The 25,161-nt window shown below is 32.2% G+C and overlaps 2 protein-coding genes across 3 annotated transcripts in view; both read left to right on the plus strand.

Moving 5' to 3' along the window:
* The first annotated feature begins 8,135 nt into the window (after window positions 1–8,135).
* LOC111395021 (alpha,alpha-trehalose-phosphate synthase [UDP-forming] 1-like) lies at window positions 8,136–10,260 on the plus strand. The gene is made up of 4 exons (XM_023021046.1): window positions 8,136–8,357; window positions 9,056–9,478; window positions 9,609–9,706; window positions 9,868–10,260. Exons 2-4 carry the CDS (start codon window positions 9,127–9,129, stop codon window positions 10,258–10,260), a joined length of 843 nt encoding a protein of 280 aa, XP_022876814.1. The 5' UTR covers window positions 8,136–8,357; window positions 9,056–9,126.
* A 2,781-nt stretch (window positions 10,261–13,041) lies between these two features.
* LOC111395548 (alpha,alpha-trehalose-phosphate synthase [UDP-forming] 1) overlaps window positions 13,042–25,161 on the plus strand; it is a 24,761-nt gene continuing 12,641 nt past the window's right edge. The window contains exons 1-11 of one of the 2 annotated variants that reach the window (XM_023021575.1): window positions 13,042–13,256; window positions 18,862–19,284; window positions 19,415–19,512; window positions 19,674–20,062; window positions 20,820–20,934; window positions 21,091–21,192; window positions 21,513–21,663; window positions 21,797–21,885; window positions 23,258–23,306; window positions 23,883–23,983; window positions 24,332–24,519. In XM_023021575.1, coding sequence (XP_022877343.1) covers window positions 18,933–19,284; window positions 19,415–19,512; window positions 19,674–20,062; window positions 20,820–20,934; window positions 21,091–21,192; window positions 21,513–21,663; window positions 21,797–21,885; window positions 23,258–23,306; window positions 23,883–23,983; window positions 24,332–24,519 — 1,634 coding nt within the window. In that variant the 5' untranslated portion in view covers window positions 13,042–13,256; window positions 18,862–18,932. Of the gene's footprint in view, window positions 13,257–17,968; window positions 18,164–18,861; window positions 19,285–19,414; window positions 19,513–19,673; window positions 20,063–20,819; window positions 20,935–21,090; window positions 21,193–21,512; window positions 21,664–21,796; window positions 21,886–23,257; window positions 23,307–23,882; window positions 23,984–24,331; window positions 24,520–25,161 lie in introns of those variants that run through there. The other variant, XM_023021576.1, reaches the window with a different exon arrangement.

Genomic DNA, 25,161 nt, shown 5'->3' on the forward strand with positions numbered 1-25,161 from the left:
ATTGGACTTTAATCATGGAACCAATTGAGTTGCTTTGTGCTTAAAAAATATTAACAGTCTATGAGATGACCCTGATAAAATGTGTGATCAAATTGAAGATAGTCGATTTGAGGTATATTGTAACTTAACAACCACTATCAGAAAGCACCTGAACTTTCACGGGCATTATCAAAAGTAATAAATGAATTGAACTATGAAAGAGTTGATAAACTCTAAGTTCAATTACAATCCAAAATGTAGGAGTTAACATTAACGCTTGTGAACTTATATGAGAAGTTCAAGACTTCTGAATGCAATATTACAAGATTGCATATAAATTCCCAAGTGCGGAATTGTGGGGGTAACTTTATTGAATAGTTACAGTTGCTTATATCTTTTAATCATATAAAGATATCTCTGAAAGGAGAAAATGTAGAAAAGCCTTTATGATTATAATTATAAGGATGAGATACACTAAGTCTAAATGGATGAATTGGGTGATAGCTGATCATGATGCTTGCAAAACTAATGAAATATTTAAAGAAGATTCATGCTATTGAAAATCATTGTAATAATTCAATGATTACAAGTGAATACCAAGTATGAAATCCACAATAAAAGTGATTTGACTAGTATAATGATTTGATGGAAATCATCCAACGATGTTTTGAAAATTAATGAGACTTTAAATAAAGCGAGTGAGAAGCATGTGGCTTCTTGGTGGTGACGAGTTGTATCTATCAAATGAATTGATCATTGGCTAGCTATATTTTGATAAGATACTACGTCACATGAGATGAGAAGTAAAGACATATAAGTCTTAGAAGTGACGTCACAAGGAAATTATCAAAGATGGAATAATTTCTAAAGAGAATTTAGCGGATCCTTTAACTAGACACTGAATAAAATTTTAGTGGCGTCTACTTTGAGTGGGATAGGGTTGAAACTCCTAAACTATAAAAGTCCACCAATGATAGCAACCATATTTGTCATTACTCAAAAGATAATCAACAGGTTCAAAGGGTACTAACAAGTCATTTAATATGTGGATGGTTGCAACATTATTTAAATCCGCAATAACCCTATCTTAATGAAAATAATGCTGGTTGTTACTAAAGTGAGGGTTGAGCTTTAAGCTTTTCATGAAGTTCAGTGTTAAAACACAAGTATCTCTAAAAGTAATAAAGGTATTGAAAGAATTTCACCTAAACAAACTTCGAGATGGTGCCGCCTCAATAGAGAGTTGGAGTTTTTCTCTTAAAAGTTTGTTGAAAAGGATAAGAGCAAGGTCATATTAGCGCTAAGCGAGTTATGAGGAACTTGAGAACACGTAATACTCGTGTGTGTATTCTTATTGGTATTGTCACATGGAACAATTGGTTCAAAGCTTCACGCTACCTTTGATTCCGACTTTACTTTATTTGAATTACAGTATGGTTAGATTCAAATAGAAAAATATCTAATTCTTACGCATGAGTATTGATACTTTGAATATGAGAGTTTATTGAAATTTTGAACAATTGGGGGATTGTTGAAAATATGTTTTTTTAAAATCAAGAAACATGTATGTGGAATGGAAGGAACAAAATTGGAATATAAAACTGAAACGGCGGCTGCATGTTTAACCATGCGACCGCATGGTGTATTTGGCCATGCGTAAAAGGCTCGGTCACAAATATACCATGCGACTGCATGGAGTTAAACCATGCGGTCGCATGGTACATTTAAAGTGATCGTTAGAGGTTATTTTTCAGTTAGTTTTTTGGTGGCTTTTAGAGGGAATCTTGCATCTCTTCATGACTTTTGGCACCAATTCGTGAGGTATTGATTAACATCTATAAATAGATGTTGAAGGATCAATACGTATATTGAAAAATCATATGAGAAACTGATTTTACATTCCACAAAAAAAACATTCTTTCTATTTCCATATTCAAGCAATTCCCTCTTGTGTTCTTCAAGTTTGGATAGAAAATCATTTATGCTTTATTATCTTTCTGCAACAATGTTTGATCAATCCTACGAACCATTTGCCATAAAACCCTTGAAGCATCTCATATAATTCGGAGATGGGGCAAATATCGTTCGAGGACAACGAGATTATTTTCGTGTTTGAGCCTTTATATTGGTTTGATCTTCTTGTTCATCTTTCATCTTCTTGAATTTTAATTTTTTGATTTCTTCTCTAACCCCGGTGATTATTAATTTTCCAACACTATTAACTTACAATGCATTCGGAAATAATTCACAGCATTTGCCTCGAGAGTCTAAAGCTCTTAACTAGAGAATGGCCATAGAGAAAGCTTGCAAAGAGGAATAAGGGCATGTTTGGGATAGCTTCGATCTAAAAATTGTCTCGTGAGGAAGCCATATTTGATCATAAACCATGTTAACTTTACAACTCATTTGGAATAATTCATAGTATTTACCTCGAGAGTTCAAAGCTCATAACTAGATAATGATGATAAATAAAGAGATAAGGTCTTGTTTGATATAGCTTCTACTTCTTAAAACATTTTCAGGAGACCCTTTAAACATCGAATTCTCTCTATTTTAAAGAGTTAACATTTAAAATTATGCCATAATAAATTCTTTAAATTAATATTTTAATTTAGAGTCGAGTTTATTTCTTCAAATTTAGAGAGTCAAATCCAATCTCTATAATTAAATGCATTCAAAGTATTTAAATTTTCAATGAAGAAAAATAATATAATAATTCGGAAGAAATCTAATAAAATAAAAGATAGAAAAAAATAATAAATATTTATTGAAAAGTAGTAAAATTAAATGTTAAATATAAAGAGTATGTTAGAGTATTTTAAAAAAAAAAATTCTCTCTTTAAATTGATAGATATTTTCTAAATTGTAAAATATGACTTTAATAGAGAGTCTCTTGAAAATATTCTTATAGAGGACACGCCTAAGGAAGCTACATTGAAACAATATATTTAAAAACTCTTTTTAACAGATAAAATATTTTAGAAAAAAAAACTATCCAAACATGTCGAAAAGAAACTTCAATCTCAAAATCAGCTTTTGACTTTTAAAATGCGCGGCTAGACGGGCATTAAGTCAAACGACTTTAAATTATATATATATAAATTTTTTTTTTTAATTTAAAGAATTCAATCCAAGAGGAACAAATTCCCTCCAAATGATTGGGCAACGAAGCTCCCGCCAGCTTTCCTTCACCACTGCATCAGTGCATCAGCACCTCATATTAAAGCATTCCCATTTACACTGTCTGCCAAAAATTCCCTTCATGGATTCCCCATCTCTTTCTCTCTCTAAGATACATAAAACATATACATATATGCATTACGAAACACGCACATATATATATGTATAAAGTTGGATCTGTATATGTAAGCCTCTCCTTCCTTTATGATTTACTTTCTTCTCGATATCTCCTCTCTTTAGCGAAAAGGCACTACAGGAGCGTGAAATTGACGTCTAATTTTCAGCAATTTACTGGTCAGTTTTCTCTGCAGTTACTGAATTCTATTGAATTGAAATATTTTGTTTTAGAATTTTGAGTTTAGAATTGAAACAAATCCAGGTGAGCAAAGATTTTGCATCAAAATTGTCCATGAATTTTGTAGTTCGGTTATTGCCGTGTTTTTTAAAATTTTCTGTGAAAGTGAAATGGATCAGTGTTGTTTGAAGATGAATATAGGATCGTAATGTGAAATAGTAATAAACAGAGATCTCAAAATTAATTCGAGCAATTACTGAAATGACAATGCGTTTTTACGAGTATGCAGCCTGGGTTCGTAGAGCTTGGGAATTGTGTAAAATCGTTTGATAAATCTTGTTGATATGTATCCTTGATTGAGTGTAATTTTAACATCAATTGTCGAACGGTTATCACATAAAGCTCCATCAGAAGGTTTGACAAATAACAATAGTCATCAATTGAAGTTAGCTCGTTTTAGCTAAGTTTTAAAAGGAGATAAATTTAGGGCCAAAATGATGTATCTAGTTACTAATTGACGTGATTTGGTTTTTCCTATGGAAGATGCTATCCTTAGTAGTTCTAAGGTATAGGATTGGTTTTGCTTCGATCACATTGGAGTTGTCGACAGTGAAAATGTAATACTTTGGCAAGCTAATTCAAAACTGGACATGAAGATTTGAACGTCATGGGAGTTTGATTAATGTGTCAAATATGAACGTGACACTTGATTCGAGGAGAGGGCAAAAGAAAGCCAAGCAATAAGGCATTTTGATATGATTTGTTGCTAAAAGAAAAATCACTATAGTGATTTCGAAGTACCAACCTGACTTAATTCTTTCTTGCTTATTATCAATGATATTATTGAGTTATAAATGACTTTTGAATCCCAGAAGGGTAAAAATCTTTGAGGAGTTTACATTTACCATCATCCATGACCTTGTTCATGACAGAGACAATTGCGCGATCCATTTCATTCTCACCATCACGACCTTTAAGTCCCTTCAAGTTAAAGCCTTGAGAAAAAGAAGGTGGAAGACTAGAGTTTGAGGCTTAGATGGACCTACTAGTTGTAATCACATAAATTAAGGAAGTTTACATAAGAAATCATATTTGACAAAGTCTCTTTCCCTGGGATTTGTTCCTTAAATATCCTCACCTTTTTGACCCATGGTTGTTTCATGTACTAGAATCAACGTTTACTGCCTAAAATTTTTGAGTGAAAGTTATCAATATCTATAGGCTGTTTGTACCAGTAGGCACTTGTACCATATATTTTGTAGAATTCACAAGTATTATTCATTTATGTACCACTCATTTTTACATATTGATAATTTAAACCAATTATAAATAACTCTCAAAGACGTTATCGTTTTAGAGATGTTAAAATCAAGAACCGTTCGACACGGAAGATATTTTTAAACCAGCCAATGACATTCTAGTAATTTAGAGGGTGTAGGCTGTTTGTACAATTAGGCACCTATACCATATATTTTGTAGGATTCACAAATATTATTCATTTATGTACCACTCATTTCTACGCATTGATAATTTAAACCAATTATAAATAACTCTCAAAGACGTTATCGTTTTAGAGATGTTAAAATCAAGAACCGTTCGACACGGAAGATATTTTTAAACCAGCCAATGACATTCTAGTAATTTAGAGGGTGTAGAATTATTCTCTTCACTGGACCTAGACTGACCGGATCTATGATTCTCTGTGAAAACGAAGACTTTGGTTATTGTCTTTTACTCTGCTGCAATTTCTATGTTGCTATTGCATAGTCTTAATGGGTTTTCGAGCTTTACTGCACACACCATATTTTTCCCCACTTGCCTTTTTGGCAGAGAAAAGAACAAGAAAGACTACATGCGGGTCTTTTTTGTCCTCGCATTATTCTCATTTAGCCTACTAAAATTTTGTACATCTTCAAATCATATATTTGGGAATAAAATTATTTTCTCAAAAATATCAAACACTTGTAATCATGATTTTAAGTTCACATACTAGGACGATATTTAGCCCTGTTTGACTCATTAAAACAAATTTTTTTATTTTTTATATTCATTTTCAATGACAAGTGTATATAATAAAATATTCTGAACGTAAATCTAAAATTTCTCTTTACTTTTTAACTATATATTCTCAAAAAAAAAAAATTACCATTCAAAATATCATTTTCCTCCTAATTTCTCTTTATAATGATCATCAAACAAGGGCTTATATGGGCATATAGCTTTAAAAAGGTCTAAACTCGTTCAATTTTGCCTGCTTGTGCATAGTTCTTGTTGCTGCCATTGCCCAACTTGGATTGAAAACGTGCTAAAGATGATAAAATTGGTAGCTTAAGTGGTCACCTTTCGTCCTTGTACTAGGCAACAGTCTACGGTGCAATTATATATATATATATATATATATATGCTCTTTATTTTATACTACAATAAATTTTAATTCTCATTATATTCTTTTATTATTCAACAATTTGAATATATTCTAATTAATTATTATTTTTAATTAACATTATTTTAAAGTGTAATCAACCAATAAATAATAACTATTGGATGCATGAATATAAAATTACTTTTAAATTCAAAAGTTACAAATTTGATACTTAAAAATTAAGAAGAAATTAGCACTAGAAACAACATAAATATTAAGTATAATGATTTTTTTTTTAAATTTACTAATAAATGTAATATTTTAAGTCATTAAATATAATTTTTAAGTTATAATTTTAGTAGTAATTAAATAATTTTTGAAATAAATTAATTGGTGAGAAATAAAAAATTTAGGAAAAGAAGAAATATTGTTCATTTGGTACATATTTGGGGTAATGGCTGGAGATTACTTTACAAAATATTGTAGAAGTTGCAAGAATTTGGTGCTAAACTAATGGTTGGAGATGACTTAGGAAATCCTGAGTCACCTCTCTTCCACTATCTTTACAACTGGGCCCAATTTTATTTTAATTTTTTATTTTTTTGCATTTTATTTGTTATTCATCTTTGTTGGACTTTGCCATTTGTACACTAAATTTTTACACTTTTGTTGATACTTGTATTGTTATCAAGTGTCAATTGAATGAAAAAACTGTTTAAAATTTAAATAGTCTAATTAAGCAATGCCACGCCATGAAGTGTAAATCAAAGTATATACCAAAATATAAATGTAGCAATGTCATTGTATACAACCCCCAATGTATAGTTCCCTCACAATAGGGCGCCCGTGCCCAATAAAAAAATCTCGAGCTTTGTCAGGGGGCCTATATATCGAATTGTCACATAGCAAAATCCAACTATTAGTAAGTTTTTGAAAATTAGCCCTGTTTGGACTTTATTAAAATCTAAAATATATTTTTCTCTTTCTTCTATTTAATCCTACGTTCGTTCAATAAAATAATATTACATATAAATAAATAACAAATCTTTCTTTTTCTAACCATGCATACTTTAAAAAATACATTTATTTTCTTCTAAAAACTAATTATAATGGAGCTGAGGGCTTAATTTCTTGAAATAAAATAAAATAAAATTAGAGGAGACCAGGTTAGGTCCTTAAAAAATCTTGTAATGTTGACTTCTTTTATATTTATTCATAATAATGTTGCAGGTTATTTTATTGCGTTTATATGCACTTTATAAAGCTATAAATGAGCACCCACTAGAAATGAAGGAAAGAAAACAGATTATTAGGTCATTTTGAGTTGTATTCTCTGGAATTCCATCAACGATTATAGTAGGGATTGCATTTTGACTTTTATTTTTCTCTCGACATTCAAATGTACATTTTAGCTCTTGTTTAACAATTATTATTTGGATAAAATAGAGTTTTGAATATTGATTTTTTTTGAAGAATATGTAGTTAAAAAGTCTGGAAAAGTTTTGACTTTTGAATTTATGTGCAGAATGTTATTTGCATGAATGCGTTTGAAAATGAACATATAAAAAAAAAGAGTTTTGATAGTGATAAGTTGACTTCAAAGTAGGACCTTAGACGATCTCTTTACTCTGTCGTCAAGCTGAAAAGAATGTACCAATTAATTTTGATGTCTAGGGTTTGTTTGACATTACTGTACTTTTTCTTGCTGTAGAATCATTTTTGAAGGAAATTATTATAATTTTTGTTTAAAAAATTATTTATAAAAGAATTTCTTAATTTATAAGTCCATTTAAAAGAAGTCACGTTGGACTAACTTTCTCTAAACGTTTTTTTAATCAGAAGACATTTTCATAAAATTAACATACGATCAAAAGTGTAAATAGAATTTCTTACTCAAGGTTTTACTTTTAGTGTTTGTTTGGTAGAGATTTTAATAATTGATTTTTTGACCGTTAGAGATAAAGTGAATACTATTTATGAAAGAAGAATTCAAAAACGACGATTAAAATAGTAAAATAATAATTAAAAAATTAATTTTAATTGATGTTTAAACTGTACCAAAGAACTCTTAATCTATAGGCTATATCAAAATCCGGAACCATCCAAAATATGCTACATTCGCCTGTCACTTTAATAATTTATTAAACTAATCGTGCACCCGTCACTATAAATAATAATCTATTAGCTACCACCCTTGAGGTCACGTGTCAATTTCTTCATACAAGTGCACACGCGCTTTCGTCAATGGGTTTAAAGAATTTTAGGTAGCAAAATATTTGCAATAATTGTATCGCCTTTCGAGCCAAAATTTCTTTGGTTCATATGCATGGCTGTGATATGCATTTCTTGTAAAGCTTCCACGAGGATTCGTCTTCGAATTCTCTTCGTCCCTGACCATGCCATCTCTTTGGCACCCGGAAAATCTTCCGACCACCGTTACATTTTTTATTTTGTCTTTAATGCACCGATTCATAGTTTTCATTTCATTCTATTTAGTCTTTCATAATTTCCAAGAGCATTTGAAGTTTTTGATCAAATACGGTAAGGCTTTTAATCTATTTTGCATTGCATTGCTTTGATTTTGTGTTTATTGAATATGTTGCGCTTTGATTGAGTGGCAATTTGATATGGCGTTTCGAGTTTATTTCTTGATTAAAATAGAATTTTAATGTGCTCGAAGTTAATGCTGATTTTTACTCTGAATTTTGTTTAAGAAAATTTCTTCCGGCTGGTCCTAAACTCCATGATTTTCCTGCATGCAATCTGTTTGTGTTTTAATCCATTGTTAAATCTTCAACTAAAAATCTCATTTCTCTTTTCTTTCCTTCTCCAGAATTTAGCTATGCCTGTATGTATGTATGTACATGTTTGTCTATCCACACAATTTAGTATAATCGTCCCTTATTTTTATGTATTGAACTGAACTTGGGATACTTAATGAATTTATACAACGTGGGTTATTAAAATTTTCGAGTGTTGGGGCCTTGATGGTAGACCCCATTTTCACTCCCTCAATTCTGTGGATCCCATTTTCTTTGTTATCTCTTTCTTTATACCCGTCTATTTTTTTCTGGTATTGGTAAGTATGCAAGATGCCTTTAAATATCGACAGTCACTTGGGGGAAAAAAAGAAAAAAGAATCAATAGTACTTCTACAGAACAGTGTACTTATTGTTTCTTCATATTTTCAAATTACAAGACTTCTGGTGCTATCTCAATTTGTGCTAATAAAAATGCAGGGCAATTGCTTTCGGGGACACTCGAACTGTATTGAAGTCCATTTAGGAAGTCTTTGTTCTGAACTGCACTTATGCCTGGGAACAAGTATAACGACAACTCACAAGTCCCCAACAGTCGAGTGGCGAGGCTCGTTAGAGAAAGAGAGCTGAGAAGAACCGGCAGAGCTTCTTCAAATGATGTTACTGATGGCATCAGAGAGTCTGAGATCTCTGGGCATGATATTTCATTACCTCCCAACTTCGAACAATATTTGGAAGCAGCAGCACAGGCGATTAATGGGGCGCGGGAAAGGTCTGATGGAATGCCTAACAGACAGAGATTGTTAGTGGTTGCTAATAGACTTCCTGTGTCCGCAGTTCGGAGAGGTGAGGATTCATGGTCACTAGACATAAGTGCAGGTGGTCTAGTAAGCGCTCTTCTCGGTAAGCATTTTGTCTGATTTCTTCATTTTCACATCACTTGTTCGTTTCATTTTATCTCATGAACTTAACTATGATTTTACATGTTCTTTTTTTGTCACTTTTGGTCTGACACCTGTGTCACTTAATATAGGCGTGAAGGATTTTGAGGCACGATGGATTGGGTGGGCAGGCGTAAATGTGCCGGATGAAATCGGGCAGAAGACCCTAACTAAAGAGTTAGCTGAAAAGGTGAATAATTTTATTTATTTATTATTATTTTATTGTGTCATTTAATTCTTGAATAGGCTGAGCATTTTTTAGCGTTCCTGATTTTGGAAGTATAGATGTTAGATTTTGCTGTAGAGTTGAGCACAACTTTACCGGATTATTTCTTTTGTCATTCACTGCAGAGGTGCATCCCTGTTTTCCTAGATGAAGAAGTTGTTCATCAATATTACAATGGCTATTGCAATAACATATTGTGGCCTCTCTTCCACTACCTTGGTCTTCCCCAAGAAGATCGACTTGCGACTACCAGGAGTTTTCAGTCTCAATTTGCTGCGTATAAGAAGGCAAACCAAATGTTTGCTGACGTAGTTAATCAACATTATGAAGAGGGTGATGTTGTTTGGTGTCATGATTACCATCTCATGTTTCTTCCCAAATGTCTGAAGGAATACAACAGCAAAATGAAAGTTGGGTGGTTTCTACATACACCCTTTCCATCATCTGAAATCCACAGGACACTACCATCTCGAACTGAGCTTCTACATGCAGTTCTAGCAGCCGATTTGGTTGGGTAAATCTAGTGTCAAATCAATATCTTTAATATTTATCTTTTGCATTGTCTGTGTGATGGTTGTAACTGCAAATTCCTATCTGAAAATTACTCGGTGAATTGCATTCAGCATTGGGATGACATGTATTGCAGTTACTAGTATCAATTTTGCTTATATATAGCCCCTAATTGGATTAGATAAAAATAAGATGTTTATATATATATATATATATATATATATAAGTGAGAAGCATGTGGCTTCTTGGTGGTGACGAGTTGTATCTATCAAATGAATTGATCATTGGCTAGCTATATTTTGATAAGATACTACGTCACATGAGATGAGAAGTAAAGACATATAAGTCTTAGAAGTGACGTCACAAGGAAATTATCAAAGATGGAATAATTTCTAAAGAGAATTTAGCGGATCCTTTAACTAGACACTAAATAAAATTTTAGTGGTATCTACTTTGAGTAGGATAGGGTTGAAACTCCTAAACTATAAAAATCCACAATGATAGCAACCATACTTGTCATTACTCAAAAGGTAATCAACAGGTTCAAAGGGTACTAACAAGTCATTTAATATGTGGATGGTTGCAACATTATTTAAATCCGCAATAACCCTATCTTAATGAAAATAATGCTGGTTGTTACTAAAGTGAGGGTTGAGCTTTAAGCTTTTCATGAAGTTCAGTGTTAAAACACAAGTATCTCTAAAAGTAATAAAGGTATTGAAAGAATTTCACCTAAACAAACTTCGAGATGGTGCCGCCTCAATAGAGAGTTGGAGTTTTTCTCTTAAAAGTTTGTTGAAAAGGATAAGAGCAAGGTCATATTAGCGCTAAGCGAGTTATGAGGAACTTGAGAACACGTAATACTCGTGTGTGTATTCTTATTGGTATTGTCACATGGAACAATTGGTTTAAAGCTTCACACTACCTTTGATTCTGACTTTACTTTGTTTGAATTAAACTATGGTTAGATTCAAATCGAAAGATATATAATCCTTATGCATGAGTATTGATACTTTGAATATGAGAGTTTATTGAAATTTTGAACAATTGGGGGATTGTTGAAAATATGTTTTTTTAAAATCAAGAAACATGTATGTGGAATGGAAGGAACAAAATTGGAATATAAAACTGAAACGGCGGCTGCATGTTTAACCATGCGACCGCATGGTGTATTTGGCCATGCGTAAAAGGCTCGGTCACAAATATACCATGCGACTGCATGGAGTTAAACCATGCGGTCGCATGGTACATTTAAAGTGATCGTTAGAGGTTATTTTTCAGTTAGTTTTTTGGTGGCTTTTAGAGGGAATCTTGCATCTCTTCTTCATGACTTTTGGCACCAATTCGTGAGGTATTGATTAACATCTATAAATAGATGTTGAAGGATCAATACGTATATTGAAAAATCATATGAGAAACTGATTTTACATTCCACAAAAAAAACATTCTTTCTATTTCCATATTCAAGCAATTCCCTCTTGTGTTCTTCAAGTTTGGATAGAAAATCATTTATGCTTTATTATTTTTCTGCAACAATGTTTGATCAATCCTACGAACCATTTGCCATAAAACCCTTGAAGCATCTCATTTAATTCGGAGATGGGGCAAATATCGTTCGAGGACAGCAAGATTATTTTCGTGTTTGAGCCTTTATATTGGTTTGATCTTCTTGTTCATCTTTCATCTTCTCGAATTTTAATTTTTTGATTTCTTCTCTAACCCCGGTGATTATTAATTTTCCAACACTATTAACTTACAATGCATTCGGAAATAATTCACAGCATTTGCCTCGAGAGTCTAAAGCTCTTAACTAGAGAATGGCCATAGAGAAAGCTTGCAAAGAGGAATAAGGGCATGTTTGGGATAGCTTCGATCTAAAAATTGTCTCGTGAGGAAGCCATATTTGATCATAAACCATGTTAACTTTACAACTCATTTGGAATAATTCATAGTATTTACCTCGAGAGTTCAAAGCTCATAACTAGATAATGATGATAAATAAAGAGATAAGGTCTTGTTTGATATAGCTTCTACTTCTTAAAACATTTTCAGGAGACCCTTTAAACATCGAATTCTCTCTATTTTAAAGAGTTAACATTTAAAATTATGCCATAATAAATTCTTTAAATTAATATTTTAATTTAGAGTCGAGTTTATTTCTTCAAATTTAGAGAGTCAAATCCAATCTCTATAATTAAATGCATTCAAAGTATTTAAATTTTCAATGAAGAAAAATAATATAATAATTCGGAAGAAATCTAATAAAATAAAAGATAGAAAAAAATAATAAATATTTATTGAAAAGTAGTAAAATTAAATGTTAAATATAAAGAGTATGTTAGAGTATTTTAAAAAAAAAAATTCTCTCTTTAAATTGATAGATATTTTCTAAATTGTAAAATATGACTTTAATAGAGAGTCTCTTGAAAATATTCTTATAGAGGACACGCCTAAGGAAGCTACATTGAAACAATATATTTAAAAACTCTTTTTAACAGATAAAATATTTTAGAAAAAAAAACTATCCAAACATGTCGAAAAGAAACTTCAATCTCAAAATCAGCTTTTGACTTTTAAAATGCGCGGCTAGACGGGCATTAAGTCAAACGACTTTAAATTATATATATATAAATTTTTTTTTTTAATTTAAAGAATTCAATCCAAGAGGAACAAATTCCCTCCAAATGATTGGGCAACGAAGCTCCCGCCAGCTTTCCTTCACCACTGCATCAGTGCATCAGCACCTCATATTAAAGCATTCCCATTTACACTGTCTGCCAAAAATTCCCTTCATGGATTCCCCATCTCTTTCTCTCTCTAAGATACATAAAACATATACATATATGCATTACGAAACACGCACATATATATATGTATAAAGTTGGATCTGTATATGTAAGCCTCTCCTTCCTTTATGATTTACTTTCTTCTCGATATCTCCTCTCTTTAGCGAAAAGGCACTACAGGAGCGTGAAATTGACGTCTAATTTTCAGCAATTTACTGGTCAGTTTTCTCTGCAGTTACTGAATTCTATTGAATTGAAATATTTTGTTTTAGAATTTTGAGTTTAGAATTGAAACAAATCCAGGTGAGCAAAGATTTTGCATCAAAATTGTCCATGAATTTTGTAGTTCGGTTATTGCCGTGTTTTTTAAAATTTTCTGTGAAAGTGAAATGGATCAGTGTTGTTTGAAGATGAATATAGGATCGTAATGTGAAATAGTAATAAACAGAGATCTCAAAATTAATTCGAGCAATTACTGAAATGACAATGCGTTTTTACGAGTATGCAGCCTGGGTTCGTAGAGCTTGGGAATTGTGTAAAATCGTTTGATAAATCTTGTTGATATGTATCCTTGATTGAGTGTAATTTTAACATCAATTGTCGAACGGTTATCACATAAAGCTCCATCAGAAGGTTTGACAAATAACAATAGTCATCAATTGAAGTTAGCTCGTTTTAGCTAAGTTTTAAAAGGAGATAAATTTAGGGCCAAAATGATGTATCTAGTTACTAATTGACGTGATTTGGTTTTTCCTATGGAAGATGCTATCCTTAGTAGTTCTAAGGTATAGGATTGGTTTTGCTTCGATCACATTGGAGTTGTCGACAGTGAAAATGTAATACTTTGGCAAGCTAATTCAAAACTGGACATGAAGATTTGAACGTCATGGGAGTTTGATTAATGTGTCAAATATGAACGTGACACTTGATTCGAGGAGAGGGCAAAAGAAAGCCAAGCAATAAGGCATTTTGATATGATTTGTTGCTAAAAGAAAAATCACTATAGTGATTTCGAAGTACCAACCTGACTTAATTCTTTCTTGCTTATTATCAATGATATTATTGAGTTATAAATGACTTTTGAATCCCAGAAGGGTAAAAATCTTTGAGGAGTTTACATTTACCATCATCCATGACCTTGTTCATGACAGAGACAATTGCGCGATCCATTTCATTCTCACCATCACGACCTTTAAGTCCCTTCAAGTTAAAGCCTTGAGAAAAAGAAGGTGGAAGACTAGAGTTTGAGGCTTAGATGGACCTACTAGTTGTAATCACATAAATTAAGGAAGTTTACATAAGAAATCATATTTGACAAAGTCTCTTTCCCTGGGATTTGTTCCTTAAATATCCTCACCTTTTTGACCCATGGTTGTTTCATGTACTAGAATCAACGTTTACTGCCTAAAATTTTTGAGTGAAAGTTATCAATATCTATAGGCTGTTTGTACCAGTAGGCACTTGTACCATATATTTTGTAGAATTCACAAGTATTATTCATTTATGTACCACTCATTTTTACATATTGATAATTTAAACCAATTATAAATAACTCTCAAAGACGTTATCGTTTTAGAGATGTTAAAATCAAGAACCGTTCGACACGGAAGATATTTTTAAACCAGCCAATGACATTCTAGTAATTTAGAGGGTGTAGGCTGTTTGTACAATTAGGCACCTATACCATATATTTTGTAGGATTCACAAATATTATTCATTTATGTACCACTCATTTCTACGCATTGATAATTTAAACCAATTATAAATAACTCTCAAAGACGTTATCGTTTTAGAGATGTTAAAATCAAGAACCGTTCGACACGGAAGATATTTTTAAACCAGCCAATGACATTCTAGTAATTTAGAGGGTGTAGAATTATTCTCTTCACTGGACCTAGACTGACCGGATCTATGATTCTCTGTGAAAACGAAGACTTTGGTTATTGTCTTTTACTCTGCTGCAATTTCTATGTTGCTATTGCATAGTCTTAATGGGTTTTCGAGCTTTACTGCACACACCATATTTTTCCCCACTTGCCTTTTTGGCAGAGAAAAGAACAAGAAAGACTACATGCGGGTCTTTTTTGTCCTCGCATTATTCTCATTTAGCCTACTAAAATTTTGTACATCTTCAAATCATATATTTGGGAATAAAATTATTTTCTCAAAAATATCAAACACTTGTAATCATGATTTTAAGTTCACATACTAGGACGATATTTAGCCCTGTTTGACTCATTAAAACAAATTTTTTTATTTTTTATATTCATTTTCAATGACAAGTGTATATAATAAAATATTCTGAACGTAAATCTAAAATTTCTCTTTACTTTTTAACTATATATTCTCAAAAAAAAAAAATTACCATTCAAAATATCATTTTCCTCCTAATTTCTCTTTATAATGATCATCAAACAAGGGCTTATATGGGCATATAGCTTTAAAAAGGTCTAAACTCGTTCAATTTTGCCTGCTTGTGCATAGTTCTTGTTGCTGCCATTGCCCAACTTGGATTGAAAACGTGCTAAAGATGATAAAATTGGTAGCTTAAGTGGTCACCTTTCGTCCTTGTACTAGGCAACAGTCTACGGTGCAATTATATATATATATATATATATATATGCTCTTTATTTTATACTACAATAAATTTTAATTCTCATTATATTCTTTTATTATTCAACAATTTGAATATATTCTAATTAATTATTATTTTTAATTAACATTATTTTAAAGTGTAATCAACCAATAAATAATAACTATTGGATGCATGAATATAAAATTACTTTTAAATTCAAAAGTTACAAATTTGATACTTAAAAATTAAGAAGAAATTAGCACTAGAAACAACATAAATATTAAGTATAATGATTTTTTTTTTAAATTTACTAATAAATGTAATATTTTAAGTCATTAAATATAATTTTTAAGTTATAATTTTAGTAGTAATTAAATAATTTTTGAAATAAATTAATTGGTGAGAAATAAAAAATTTAGGAAAAGAAGAAATATTGTTCATTTGGTACATATTTGGGGTAATGGCTGGAGATTACTTTACAAAATATTGTAGAAGTTGCAAGAATTTGGTGCTAAACTAATGGTTGGAGATGACTTAGGAAATCCTGAGTCACCTCTCTTCCACTATCTTTACAACTGGGCCCAATTTTATTTTAATTTTTTATTTTTTTGCATTTTATTTGTTATTCATCTTTGTTGGACTTTGCCATTTGTACACTAAATTTTTACACTTTTGTTGATACTTGTATTGTTATCAAGTGTCAATTGAATGAAAAAACTGTTTAAAATTTAAATAGTCTAATTAAGCAATGCCACGCCATGAAGTGTAAATCAAAGTATATACCAAAATATAAATGTAGCAATGTCATTGTATACAACCCCCAATGTATAGTTCCCTCACAATAGGGCGTCCGTGCCCAATAAAAAAATCTCGAGCTTTGTCAGGGGGCCTATATATCGAATTGTCACATAGCAAAATCCAACTATTAGTAAGTTTTTGAAAATTAGCCCTGTTTGGACTTTATTAAAATCTAAAATATATTTTTCTCTTTCTTCTATTTAATCCTACGTTCGTTCAATAAAATAATATTACATATAAATAAATAACAAATCTTTCTTTTTCTAACCATGCATACTTTAAAAAATACATTTATTTTCTTCTAAAAACTAATTATAATGGAGCTGAGGGCTTAATTTCTTGAAATAAAATAAAATAAAATTAGAGGAGACCAGGTTAGGTCCTTAAAAAATCTTGTAATGTTGACTTCTTTTATATTTATTCATAATAATGTTGCAGGTTATTTTATTGCGTTTATATGCACTTTATAAAGCTATAAATGAGCACCCACTAGAAATGAAGGAAAGAAAACAGATTATTAGGTCATTTTGAGTTGTATTCTCTTGGAATTCCATCAACGATTATAGTAGGGATTGCATTTTGACTTTTATTTTTCTCTCGACATTCAAATGTACATTTTAGCTCTTGTTTAACAATTATTATTTGGATAAAACAGAGTTTTGAATATTGATTTTTTTTGAAAAATATGTAGTTAAAAAGTCTGGAAAAGTTTTGACTTTTGAATTTATGTGCAGAATGTTATTTGCATGAATGCGTTTGAAAATGAACATATAGAAAAAAAGAGTTTTGATAGTGATAAGTTGACTTCAAAGTAGGACCTTAGACGATCTCTTTACTCTGTCGTCAAGCTGAAAAGAATGTACCAATTAATTTTGATGTCTAGGGTTTGTTTGACATTACTGTACTTTTTCTTGTTGTAGAATCATTTTTGAAGGAAATTATTATAATTTTTGTTTAAAAAATTATTTATAAAAGAATTTCTTAATTTATAAGTCCATTTAAAAGAAGTCACGTTGGACTAACTTTCTCTAAACGTTTTTTTAATCAGAAGACATATTTTCATAAAATTAACATACGATCAAAAGTGTAAATAGAATTTCTTACTCAAGGTTTTACTTTTAGTGTTTGTTTGGTAGAGATTTTAATAATTGATTTTTTGACCGTTAGAGATAAAGTGAATACTATTTATGAAAGAAGAATTCAAAAACGACGATTAAAATAGTAAAATAATAATTAAAAAATTAATTTTAATTGATGTTTAAACTGTACCAAAGAACTCTTAATCTATAGGCTATATCAAAATCCGGAACCATCCAAAATATGCTACATTCGCCTGTCACTTTAATAATTTATTAAACTAATCGTGCACCCGTCACTATAAATAATAATCTATTAGCTACCACCCTTGAGGTCACGTGTCAATTTCTTCATACAAGTGCACACGCGCTTTCGTCAATGGGTTTAAAGAATTTTAGGTAGCAAAATATTTGCAATAATTGTATCGCCTTTCGAGCCAAAATTTCTTTGGTTCATATGCATGGCTGTGATATGCATTTCTTGTAAAGCTTCCACGAGGATTCGTCTTCGAATTCTCTTCGTCCCTGACCATGCCATCTCTTTGGCACCCGGAAAATCTTCCGACCACCGTTACATTTTTTATTTTGTCTTTAATGCACCGATTCATAGTTTTCATTTCATTCTATTTAGTCTTTCATAATTTCCAAGAGCATTTGAAGTTTTTGATCAAATACGGTAAGGCTTTTAATCTATTTTGCATTGCATTGCTTTGATTTTGTGTTTATTGAATATGTTGCGCTTTGATTGAGTGGCAATTTGATATGGCGTTTCGAGTTTATTTCTTGATTAAAATAGAATTTTAATGTGCTCGAAGTTAATGCTGATTTTTACTCTGAATTTTGTTTAAGAAAATTTCTTCCGGCTGGTCCTAAACTCCATGATTTTCCTGCATGCAATCTGTTTGTGTTTTAATCCATTGTTAAATCTTCAACTAAAAATCTCATTTCTCTTTTCTTTCCTTCTCCAGAATTTAGCTATGCCTGTATGTATGTATGTACATGTTTGTCTATCCACACAGTTTAGTATAATCGTCCCTTATTTTTATGTATTGAACTGAACTTGGGATACTTAATGAATTTATACAACGTGGGTTATTAAAATTTTCGAGTGTTGGGGCCTTGATGGTAGACCCCATTTTCACTCCCTCAATTCTGTGGATCCCATTTTCTTTGTTATCTCTTTCTTTATACCCGTCTATTTTTTTCTGGTATTGGTAAGTATGCAAGATGCCTTTAAATATCGACAGTCACTTGGGGGAAAAAAAGAAAAAAGAATCAATAGTACTTCTACAGAACAGTGTACTTATTGTTTCTTCATATTTTCAAATTACAAGACTTCTGGTGCTATCTCAATTTGTGCTAATAAAAATGCAGGGCAATTGCTTTCGGGGACACTCGAACTGTATTGAAGTCCATTTAGGAAGTCTTTGTTCTGAACTGCACTTATGCCTGGGAACAAGTATAACGACAACTCACAAGTCCCCAACAGTCGAGTGGCGAGGCTCGTTAGAGAAAGAGAGCTGAGAAGAACCGGCAGAGCTTCTTCAAATGATGTTACTGATGGCATCAGAGAGTCTGAGATCTCTGGGCATGATATTTCATTACCTCCCAACTTCGAACAATATTTGGAAGCAGCAGCACAGGCGATTAATGGGGCGCGGGAAAGGTCTGATGGAATGCCTAACAGACAGAGATTGTTAGTGGTTGCTAATAGACTTCCTGTGTCCGCAGTTCGGAGAGGTGAGGATTCATGGTCACTAGACATAAGTGCAGGTGGTCTAGTAAGCGCTCTTCTCGGTAAGCATTTTGTCTGATTTCTTCATTTTCACATCACTTGTTCGTTTCATTTTATCTCATGAACTTAACTATGATTTTACATGTTCTTTTTTTGTCACTTTTGGTCTGACACCTGTGTCACTTAATATAGGCGTGAAGGATTTTGAGGCACGATGGATTGGGTGGGCAGGCGTAAATGTGCCGGATGAAATCGGGCAGAAGACCCTAACTAAAGAGTTAGCTGAAAAGGTGAATAATTTTATTTATTTATTATTATTTTATTGTGTCATTTAATTCTTGAATAGGCTGAGCATTTTTTAGCGTTCCTGATTTTGGAAGTATAGATGTTAGATTTTGCTGTAGAGTTGAGCACAACTTTACCGGATTATTTCTTTTGTCATTCACTGCAGAGGTGCATCCCTGTTTTCCTAGATGAAGAAGTTGTTCATCAATATTACAATGGCTATTGCAATAACATATTGTGGCCTCTCTTCCACTACCTTGGTCTTCCCCAAGAAGATCGACTTGCGACTACCAGGAGTTTTCAGTCTCAATTTGCTGCGTATAAGAAGGCAAACCAAATGTTTGCTGACGTAGTTAATCAACATTATGAAGAGGGTGATGTTGTTTGGTGTCATGACTACCATCTCATGTTTCTTCCCAAATGTCTGAAGGAATACAACAGCAAAATGAAAGTTGGGTGGTTTCTACATACACCCTTTCCATCATCTGAAATCCACAGGACACTACCATCTCGAACTGAGCTTCTACATGCAGTTCTAGCAGCCGATTTGGTTGGGTAAATCTAGTGTCAAATCAATATCTTTAATATTTATCTTTTTGCATTGTCTGTGTGATGGTTGTAACTGCAAATTCCTATCTGAAAATTACTCGGTGAATTGCATTCAGCATTAGGATGACATGTATTGCAGTTACTAGTATCAATTTTGCTTATATATAGCCCCTAATTGGATTAGATAAAAATAAGATGTTTATATATATATATATATATATATATATTGATAAAAGTTATGAAACGTGTGGTAGAAAAGTTAATAAAATTTGTGGGTCGTATAAAATATGTGGTTGAAAATGAGTTTGGGAAAAAATGAATTTTAGAAAATGGGGGGCGAACAGGGGCATAATAAATTATGATAAATAATTAAAGAAATTTCAAAAAATAATCTCTGTTCACCTTCTCAATATCATTATCTTCCTAAACAAAATAATTTATATTTTTGGTATTTTCTTTAGCATTGTTATGATTACATAATAATTTCAATTTATATGTTATTACTTTTATAGATGGGTTGTGTGTGTCAGCTAAGTTATTTGATTTTGTGTGTCAACTAATTTATATAAAGATATAAAAATGCACGTCTTGATAAGTAAAAATCAAAATCGTCCACCAGGTTTAAGTGATCTCATAAGATATCTTCGATCATTTGGTACATGATTTATTTTGCTGAAATATGATGGTTGCTCACCATTTTTTATGTGCCATTAAGAATTTCATGTATAATCACTAATAAATCATTATTTTTCCTTGTTTCCAGTTTCCACACGTACGATTATGCAAGGCATTTTGTTAGTGCCTGCACTCGTATTCTTGGACTTGAAGGTACCCCTGAAGGAGTTGAGGACCAAGGGAAGCTAACTCGTGTGGCTGCGGTCTGTATATGTTGCTCTGTTTTTTATGAACAATTTGTTTCTTTTATATCATTTTGTATATATTCATATTGCATGTTTGTCACATAAAATTTCTACACCAAATTGATGAATAAGTCATCCTTGTCTCATATCATTTCTCCACGTTGGTGAATCCAGTTCCCCATTGGTATTGATTCAGATAGATTCATTCGAGCACTTGAGGAACCTCAAGTCCAGGAACATGTCAAAGGATTAAAAGAAAGATTTGCTGGAAGAAAGGTTATGTTTCTCTCTGCCCCCCCCCACCCCCCAAAAAAAAAATGCCATGCGTGTCTTTTCCAATGCCTTTGTCTCCCCTCCCCAGACTACGGAGGCTATCTAGTAAATGGTTTTTAAGTTGATAAAATTTGGGTCCTTTCATTAATATCATCAGTAAATTTCAAAAAAAGAAGTTCAAGTCACGGATCCAAGCAACTTTTTACTCATTAACACACGCTGAGTTTGAGTAAACTTGATTCTTTTCTTTTTTTCTCTCATCTCCTTCCATCTGTAATTTGTGTGGTTCTGCTTGGAACTTCAATTATTATATGTTCTCACAGGTAATGCTAGGTGTGGATCGCCTCGATATGATCAAAGGAATTCCACAAAAGATACTAGCATTTGAAAAGTTTCTTGAGGAACACCCATACTGGCGTGATAAGGTGGTTTTGCTGCAAATTGCTGTGCCAACAAGAACTGATGTTCCTGAATGTATGGTTTTCTGCAGGCTTACTCTTACTTTCCTTTCACCTTCCTTTTATTTCCAGTCAATTTACAGGGTTTTATATCTTTTCTTCCTAGGACGATGACGTTTTATTTAGTCTCCCTTATTTGTTCTCCACAGATCAAAAACTTACAAGCCAGGTTCATGAAATTGTTGGACGGATAAATGGCAGATTCGGAACTTTAACTGCTGTCCCAATTCATCATCTAGTGAGTATATACCAATCAAATGTCCATAATTTAGTTTACGTTTCTTAAATTCACATGTATGTAGATATTTAAATTTTAGGTGGTTATTTTCTGAAAAGTTTAAACTTTAACTGCAAGTTGGCAAAACATTTTCACTACTTTACTATACTCTTTACATTGGGATTAACATTTTATGATTAATTAGTGTCCACTGCTTTATTACATGGACTTTTCAATTTTTATGGACTAAGAAGCACGGACACGGATACCTAATTCGGGTACGATACGATACGGATACGCCGATACGGCTTTTTTGAAAAACTTGAGATACGCCGATACGTGTTATAAAATTCAACATAAATTTATTAATATTAAAAAACATTAGTACAGAAGGATTATAATGAAAATAAATAAAATACCAAAACACTTTATCTTAATCATTAATTGTAGAAACTTCATTTTCTTCAACATCAACAACAATCTCTTCATTATTATTAAAAATAACAATCTTTAACTCTGTCTCATCTGATGATAGATTAGCAACCTCAAACAGTCTAACACCTTCAAGAGTCTCAAAAGAGTTTCTTACAATGTCCCACATTTTGGATTCTCCATTTGAATAGAAATTTATTTTTTTTATTTTTTATTTTTTTTTTATAAAAGACGCAAATTGTTAAGAATGAAAATCGATTCTTCAACTCATCGTAGAGTTATTTTATTCCTTCTCGTAAAATGTAAAGAGAGTATGACACTAGATGAAGAAGAAGGTTGCACAAGAAGTTTCAAAATAGTATTTTGTAGTGAAGGTGCATGTTAATCATGAAGTATTGAATGCGTATCAAAAATCATACAAAAAATATAAAATACGTATGGGATACGTAAAAAATATAAAAATATAAAAAATAATAAAAAAAAGTATCCAGTACGTACTGAAGGGTATCGGAGAGTATCGACGTATCGGATACGGGTACGTAACAAGTTTACAAGTATCGATGCTTCTTAGTTCATAGACATTTTTAGCATTTTGCATTCACCATATGCTTAAACGAGCAATGTTTTCTTCAATCTCCACTTTTCAAATAATCCAGTTCTAGATTACTCTATTCTATGATCTCTTAGAGTCCATAAATTCAAACTTTTTGCTGATCCATCAAAATATATTTCTCTAATCTCAAATATTAGTAGTTTTGAATATCATGTCAGTTTTAGTCCAATATTGGGTAAAGCAGACTCAATATTATGTGCAGATCGATTTATATACTCATCTATCTTTACGACTTTTATCTATGGCATGCCAGTCATCTTTCATGCTTGATTTGCTGTTGACTTCTAGACATTGCAGTTTTCATGTAGATTATTGAGATATCTGAAACAAATTGATATTTATTTGCAGGATCGTTCTCTTGACTTTAATGCCTTATGTGCATTGTATTCTATTACTGGTAAGCAGTAATGATTATCATAGCCCAGAATCCAGATTCTTAGTGGTTTTTATTTTATTTTTTTTCCACAGAACAAAATATTTCTGGCAGTTTTTCATATTTTTATAACAAGCAAAAAGTTTTTCAATGCGACTTTGGTCATTCTATATGATGTGGCTGGCTTTCTTGGTTCCTCAGGCATCTTAATTATGTAATATTGGATCTTTATTTCTTCAATTTTGATACAAATTGCTTTTTGTAAATATTCAGCCCATTTGAAGGTGAGGAACTTGAAATGTTTGACAGTTTTCCTTTTTTCCAAATTTAGATTTCGGGTTTCATGTCAAACTTGAGAACAAGGAAATAGACTGGATTCTTCAATACCCATAGTTTGGCAGCTTAGGATAGTGGTTCAGCTTGAAAAGTGAAAAGAACTCAATTCTGTTACAATTTACTCTTTACCAATTAAAATTTTCACGCCTCAAATTCATATGCAAAAAAAGTTAAATATAACCATTAGCTAATTACACTGTTGCCAGCCTAAACCTGCATTAAAGCAACCTGGTGATATTTTTGATGTTTGACTTGATGTGTCAGATATAGCACTTGTCACATCTTTGAGGGATGGAATGAATCTCGTCAGCTATGAGTTTGTGGCATGTCAAGATTCCAAAAGAGGAGTTCTAATCCTCAGCGAAGTAATTATCACTCTTCAATTTTACTTGCTCTCAGCTTTTATTCTTTCATGATAATTTGCAGTTGGATTGCCAACACACACACACATTAGTGCTACAAAAGGTTACTAATATTTATTTTTTATTTTTGAAAGAAGATAAGTAGGAGATCAGGTATTTTAATTTGTATAAGCTCGATACCCGTTTACTGGTTTAACACACTTCACTTTTTTCAGAACCTGAATAAAATACACAATAAATTATACATAAACTCGTGATGTTTAGATCAATCTCCATCTCTCATGTAACTTTTTGATAGTTCTTATTGTCATGTTATAATACTGTATTTTCACAATCTTGGTATACTTTCAGTTTGCAGGAGCAGCACAGTCTCTTGGCGCTGGAGCAATTCTCGTAAATCCTTGGAACATCACAGAAGTAGCTGCTGCCATAGGCCAAGCTTTGACCATGCCTGCTGAAGAAAGAGAGAAACGTCACCGTCATAACTTTGACCACGTCACCAATCATACTTCTCAACAGTGGGCTGAATTCTTCGTAAGGTTTGTGAAAGTTAAGAGGTCAAAGTGGTCATCTTGTGACCTGTAAAACTTTTAGAAGTGTCCTTGCTTGATCAGCTAAATGAAAAAGACTAGCTCAAATAATAATGCTCAAACTAAATAAATTACCATGTTTAGGTTCAGTTATCCTTTTTAATTATTTTTACCTGTTGCGGAAGCTCTCTCAAAAGATCTTCAAACGGTGGTTTTCCAAGTTCAGTCCAACGTACCTTTATCTAACAACAACCAATCCAAACGGCTCCAAACCACAACCAATTGATTCACTTTGATTGCTATTCAATCTTACCCACGTAGGACAAGAAAGGATGATGATTTATCGCCACAAAGGCTAACAGAAGACACCACAAAGGTATACTATGAAAAAACCACCAATTGCACACGTTATACAAGCGTTCTGGACACTTCTGGACACCTTTTTCTTACATAAAAGGGGGGCAGCCGGGATTCACTAGTTTCTTCTCTCAAAATCACACAATCATCATGTCAAAGAGGTTAGGGTTATATTCATATATATACTCTAGAGTTAGGCTTTAAGTTGGGCCATTAAAGGGGTAAACGGGCCAAAATTCAAGCCATCCATAAGGAATACAATTGGGCCGGGTGTAGCTCATGGACTTGGTTGTT

The sequence above is a fragment of the Olea europaea genome, chromosome 6, assembly GCF_002742605.1.
Source record: "Olea europaea var. sylvestris chromosome 6, O_europaea_v1, whole genome shotgun sequence".
NCBI classification, from domain to species: domain Eukaryota; kingdom Viridiplantae; phylum Streptophyta; class Magnoliopsida; order Lamiales; family Oleaceae; genus Olea; species Olea europaea.

What these genes read in the sequence shown, in the direction of transcription:
- LOC111395021 (XM_023021046.1), top strand. Translation starts at nt 9,127, where the DNA reads ATGCCTGGGAACAAGTATAACGACAACTCACAAGTCCCCAACAGTCGA. An exon ending in TCTAGTAAGCGCTCTTCTCG is followed by an intron (nt 9,479 to 9,608) that starts GTAAGCATTTTG and finishes CACTTAATATAG; the next exon opens with GCGTGAAGGATTTTGAGGCA. An exon ending in CTAAAGAGTTAGCTGAAAAG is followed by an intron (nt 9,707 to 9,867) that starts GTGAATAATTTT and finishes CATTCACTGCAG; the next exon opens with AGGTGCATCCCTGTTTTCCT.